This window comes from Puccinia triticina, chromosome 13A, assembly GCF_026914185.1.
Source record: "Puccinia triticina chromosome 13A, complete sequence".
Lineage (NCBI taxonomy): Eukaryota > Fungi > Basidiomycota > Pucciniomycetes > Pucciniales > Pucciniaceae > Puccinia > Puccinia triticina.
The window spans coordinates 4,846,352-4,852,351 of record NC_070570.1 but is presented as its reverse complement, the minus strand read 5'-3'; the positions used below and the strand labels follow the sequence as shown (position 1 = coordinate 4,852,351).

General features: G+C 50.0%; 2 protein-coding genes across 2 annotated transcripts; both read right to left on the bottom strand.

Annotated features, from left to right (window-relative positions):
• Positions 1-2,044: 2,044 nt before the first annotated feature.
• Positions 2,045-4,301, bottom strand: PtA15_13A451 (uncharacterized protein; the record flags this gene model as incomplete). The annotated part of the gene is made up of 7 exons (XM_053162650.1): positions 2,045-2,083; positions 2,198-2,359; positions 2,424-2,729; positions 2,793-3,221; positions 3,294-3,998; positions 4,063-4,224; positions 4,296-4,301. 7 exons carry the CDS (start codon positions 4,299-4,301, stop codon positions 2,045-2,047), a joined length of 1,809 nt encoding a protein of 602 aa, XP_053026605.1.
• Positions 4,302-4,345: 44 nt separating this feature from the next.
• On the bottom strand, positions 4,346-4,998 carry PtA15_13A450 (uncharacterized protein; the record flags this gene model as incomplete). The annotated part of the gene is made up of 3 exons (XM_053162649.1): positions 4,346-4,487; positions 4,553-4,604; positions 4,788-4,998. The coding sequence occupies 3 exons, from the start codon at positions 4,996-4,998 to the stop codon at positions 4,346-4,348; spliced, it is 405 nt and encodes a 134-aa protein (XP_053026604.1).
• Between the last annotated feature and the right edge of the window lie 1,002 nt (positions 4,999-6,000).

The following is a 6,000-nucleotide window of genomic DNA, read 5'->3' as shown; positions in this document are numbered from 1 at the left end:
GGTCTTGACGTACTGCTACTGGTTGCTTCAGAATCCATACTTCCTTTGTTTTTATCATCTTTGATTTCATCAAAATCACTTGAAAATGAATCTTTGTTCATATTTTGACCTTGTTCTAAGGTTCCAGGTACTGGATTGCTACCAGCCATGAGACCTTTATTGCTGCCTATTCTATCTGAATCTATTTTAGTTACTCCAGGAACATCTGGAATAGTTATCCAATGTGTAAAGCAACATCAGTTTTTATGTAGAGGAACAGTGGAGGATTAAAGTAAATTACCTTCCAATTCCATGCATTGGATTGATTTGCAAAGGAAGAATATCCACAATCCTTTTTTTTGAAAGACTGAAAGGATATTCATGGTATAATGAGGTTATAAGATGAAGCAGTAGTTGAGCCAATATGGACCAGAGACTTATATGTGGTATGTACTAGTTTTTTGGGATAAACAGGAAATAGGAGAGAAGAACTTTTTGGCTAATGGATCTCCAAAATAAAATCAGAATTTGAAGGTGTGAACCAAAAAGGAAATGAGAATGGAATGAAAACCCAGGAAGGAAGTATGCAAGGAAGTCAAAGGTTTATAGATAGATAAGAGGTGAAACAATAAGGTGAAACAATAAGGTGAAACAAATGGAGAGCCACATCCATGAGCAAGCCTCATCGACGGGGGTCAGGGCCAGGAAGGATAAATACTTGTTTGTGTCTGAAATGTCCAGGGTCTGAATGAGGTTGTTGTGTAGTAACTGTATTGTTGGCAGCCATGTGTGTCAAGTGAAATAACCACATCAAATAAAGGTGAAACAACAAGATGGGCCATATGCATGAAAAACTGCCAGATGTGAATCCAGGACAGGAAAGACTTATCATTGATTTCTGTAATCTTTGACATAAAAGGGTGGCTGTGTTGGGGTGGGGGCTATGTTAATAGGAAAGTCCACATCCTATTTCTTCAATCTTCACATTGAAGGCTGCAAGTACTACTCTTGGGACTTTGCATGACGTCTTCCGGTGGGAATACACCACTGTTTGAGATGGGGGATATCCCTTTGCTTCAACAAAACTTTCCAACCAGTCACAAAATACAGCTTTTGCTATTAGTTTTGGGGATATTGGAGAATCAGTATTGGACAAGTACATAAGAGAGGGTTTCCCTGTATGATAAACCTTGGTGCCATGTATGCAAGCAAAACATATAGCCTCTGCAGGATCAGATAGGGTCTAGACTGATGATTCCCAATGCTGTAGAAAATGATATGATGTATCCTTTGCAGAAACTGCTCCTAAAACGGTGCCCAAGCAGTTGTAGAACAGATTTTGCTGGACAAGTTCAGCCATTTCTTGTGCACATGACAGACTGTTTGAAAGACTCAGTTTGATGATGGCTTGGTGCAACCTTCTATGAGGGAAGTTTCAAAGTTGGCGAAAAAGTATGTAGCGAAATTGCGTGCAAGCCACCTTGTTCTACACGTTCTGTGCTGCCCACTAAATATATGTTTGTCATTGCCAAGGGTAGCCAAGAAAAGGAAAGGATAAGAAGGAACTTGGGAAGATTTATGTTGGGTTCATATATGTTGTTCTTTTTTCACAGTGACTTGAGGAAGAAAGAGAGGGAGGAAAGAGACACAAGACACACAAGACAAGAAAAACATGGCCAGGGGACACAAGAACAAGGCAGGAACGCTGCGCCGTCGGGACAGGACCAGTCGTGATCAAACATGGAAACACATCACAGCACACACGTCACACCAATATATATGTGTGTATCTAAGATATAAGACATATACCTCGACATCAGTAGAAATGAATAAAGAAAATCTGGGGAGGTGGGGGAGGGGCGGGCATAGGCTGTATGAGGTACTACTTCGAGTGTAAGACTAGAAAAGACGCCCAAAAAAAGAAACGGTACTTCAAAAATATGTATAAAAATACTATGGTTAGGGGGTGAGGACGGCAGGGGCGATGATAGGGCGGGGAGGCAAGTAGAAGAAAAGAAGTGAGAATAATTAAGTGAGGGGACGGGGGGGGGGGGGGGGGGGGGGATCAGTAGTCGTCGTCCTCGAGCTCGTCGGAAAGCTCAGGCTGATCGTGATGCAATCCGCGAGGGACGTCGTCATCGAGATCCTCGTCCTCGAGCTCCGCGTCGTCATCCTGCTCGAGGTCGATGTCGTCCTCGTTGTCGAAAAAGTCCTGGACGCGGCGGGCGGCACGTTGGGCGCCGGCGGTGGTGGCCCGCTTCTTGGCCGTCTTGGACGAGCTGCTCCATTCCTCGAGCTTGTCCCATTCGTAGCCCGTCGGGGTCTCGAAGGTGTATCGGTCCACAGCCCAATCACGGACGATCTCGCTCACTCGGAAAAACTGTATCCGCACAAAAACCAAGTCAGACTTAAGCCGGGAAGGGTAAAAAACAAACGAGACTGACTTTGCGGGTGGCATATTTCTTGAACAGGTTGGCGTGTTCGTTGCCGCCTTCGTAGCTAGCCTGGATGACAAAGTTGGGGTCCAAGCCCATGCCAAGGTTCTTGCACCCGGAGCGGAGGATGTAGTCGAGCATGAACTGGGCAGTCGGCAGGATTTCGGCCTGGTCGTAGCCGGAGTAGTGGCGCAGATTGGCGTCCCAGGGTCCCCGGCCGAGCAGTTTCCTGGCAAGCCAGATCGACGCCGCCGCCAGGAGGGAGGGAGGGGTGGCTACGAGCCGGTAGTCGACAATCGAGATCTCCATGAAGTACTGTGTGGAAACTCGTGGTTAGCAGCCAGACACTTCCGCCGTATCTCTATTGTATGAACAAACCTTGGCAAACGTGCGGCTCTGGATGTCGTAGTTGTCAGCCTTCGATACTCGGCGGAGAAAGTTCAACGGGTTGGGGTAACGGAGGTCCCATTGGAGCATCTCGAGCATGTAAGTCTCGGCCTTCAGGATCTCGTCGCAGTCGTAGCCGCCATCAGTCATGTACAAGAAGTTGGTCACGCTCGGGCAGATCACTTCTTCGTACTTGGAGGCCAGGAAGAGCGCGGTGACGCCGACGAGTTGGAACTTGATCAAAGCAACCGATCGCTTGGTCAGGAAGCGATCCATCAGATTGATCGCCAGGTACAGCGTTTCCGGGAGCAGGCGGAACTTCGAGTGCACTTCGATGATCCAGTCCACCAATACGCCGCGCATCTTCCAAGTTAATTCAACTTGTCGCTGCATGTATTGCGAGTCAGGAAGTGTTTGCATCTGGAGGGAAAAGATAGCCGGGTAAGTCACAGCCGAACGCGTGGGTATGTGGTAGAAACAAGCAGTACTTACCTCCAGTTCCTTCATGTAGTGGTAGATTTCAACAACGTACTCTTTGACCATCAGCGGATCTTCTTCATCGCCCTCGTCAAGGTCTTCCCAGTCTTGCTCAGCAATCTGCTGCTGGATGTGCGAGAGCTGAGATTTGCCAGCCCGAGTGGCGTCTTTTTTGGAAGGTTTCTGCTTGGCCAAGTTTTGCTCCGCCAGGTTCTCCTTGCAGATGTCGTCGGGCTCGCTGGTCCGGACTTTCTTGGCAACATGGCCGGCGTCGTAGGGTTCTATCAGGCCGTTGTCAGTAGAGGTGGACGCGGCGGCCTTGTGGAGACGCAAAGCGTTGCGCCGGTTAGCTGCTGGTTTGGATGCTGCGGCCTTGCCCTGTCCGGAGGGGCCGGCGAGGTCGCCCAGGTTGGCGTGTTGCTGGGCGTCGGCGCCTGAAGCTCTGCGTGTGACTGGCCGAGTGGAGGATTCTTTTTTGATCGGCTTGATTGTCCGCTTGACGGAGACTTCAGCGGGTTTGAGCTCGTCTAGTACCATCATGGGCTTTTTGGCCGCTGCGTTAGAGTTCTTGCGCGTCAGTGGGGCGGCTTTGGTCGTCGGTTTGGCATTAGCGTTAGATGCTGTAGAAGTCATTTTGACGTTGTTGGTCCGGTCGTCTAAGATCCTCTTGCGGGTATTGGTTGTCGATACGCCCGAAGCTTTTGAGGTGACGGAGATAGCCTGGCAAAGGTAGTTGGGGTTTGTTAGAGAGTACTTCAGAAAGTACAAGAGGGGAAATACTTACTTTGGTTGAGCCATTGGTAGCCATCGAGGCCAGATCCTTGCGTGCTCTGAGGACTTTACCAGCAGGCTGGCGGCCGATCAAGTTTGCCCCCGCGTTTTCGTCTTCCTTGCCAGCAGTGGCCATCCCAACACCGCCTAAGCGAGAGGAGTGTCTTGTGGGAGGCTGAAAACAAATCTAAAAAACTATCAGTCGGGGGAAGAGAAGCCAGCGGGGGGAGTGTATCGTGGACTAACAGCCATCGATGCGTGCGTCTAAATTCCTGGGACCGAAGCGCGTCTAGTGCTTAAAAACGAGCCAAATTCAAGTCCACAGTCTCGGCAGACGCGACCAGGGGACGGGGTGAAGGGCGAGAGGGGGGAAAGTCGACCGAAGCCCAGATGGCTAGAGATTGACGAATGGAATGCTCTGCGGTTGTGTTATTGTGCCTGTGAGTGATTGAAGGTCAGAGGAGATCAGCTCGGACAGACTCTCGCGTCGGAAAGGGACTCACAAGGAGGGGCAGAGAGGATAGAGAGACGCAAGAAAAGGAGTAGCAGTGTTGACTAAGGAGCCAACGATGAGATGTTTTCGAAACCAAAGGTGAAAAAGTAACAGGCGGAGTGTTGGATGATTAACGGAAAGCTATTAAGTTTCAAGAAGTGGATGAGGGGGGATGGGGGAGAAGGTCTGTATGGGGATATAATCGGACGAAGCTGGAGAGGATGTGATCAGGGACGCAATCTTACCGATTGGAGACCGAGCAGGGTGGGTAGTAGTCTGGTGGGGGCGGGCCAGTGCAGCTGACGCGTCGATCAGGGTGACTAGCGGGTCCTGGAGCGTGGCGGTGGGGGGTGGTCGTCGGATGGCTGAGGAGGATGCTGGTGGGATTGGACAGGGTTTGGAAGGAAACGTGATCAGCGCTCGGCTCGGGCTGGGCGGGGCCCGTGACATGCACATGTCGTGCGCGCTATCCGGCAGACACTTCAGGGTATCCGGTAGACAATCCGAGGCATCCCGTAGACGCCAGATATGTGCATTACGGAGGTTCCAAATCAGTGGACATCAGTGGATATCCGCAGATCCGCGGATTGCTTTGCTTCCCACATCAAGACTCGGGGAGTACCTACATGGCCTCCGGGGGCTTCCGGGGGTGGCGCCGTGTCCGGCGTGGAGAGGAGACAGCACCGAGCTTGCAAAGAAGCGTTCATTACACTCTTCAATGGCACCAAAAACCAGCCGCAAACCACACCCCAAACGCCCTCAGGTCAAACGAAAACCGGAGTCGAGGAAGAGAAGAAGCCCAGAGCAAGTTCTCCTAGCCCGCCGCAACCGACTGTACCAACAACTCGACAAAGGGTTCTACCAGAATGCCATGAAAACTTGCAATCAACGTATGCGACATGCTTCTTACTTAACCGAAACATCCCAATAACTGATCTGTTTTTCTCTCAATCTTCTCAAAACTCGCTCTCTTTTTGCGCAGTACTGGAACAGGGAGGCACCGAAAATGATACGTTGATCGACACAAAGGCCAAGCTGCTTACGGTTCTCGAACAATACCAGGAGACCCTTGAATTCATCTCCAATCAGGCCGTTGAAAGCGCAGCACTCAAGCTGTTGGAGTCTTATTGTCTTTACAAACTCGGCCAGTTTGATAAGGCCGACAAGATTCTAGCGAATCCGATTATAGCCGATCAGGAAAAGATCAGCCGTGCCAAACTTGCCCTAGAGTCCCAGATCGTAAGCTTGGCGCTGTCTCGGATAGGGAGAGGAAAATCGAAAACTCATTTTTCAAATTGATCTTCCAGCTTTTCAAACTCGGGCGGCCTCAGGAAGCTAAGGCACATCTGGAAGAGCTGTTGCTTGATTCCGATCCAGTCAGTACGAACCTCATTACAGCCTGTACATGATTGAGATCATCCGTTTAATCTTTTTTTTGTCTTTCTCCTTGGCTGGATC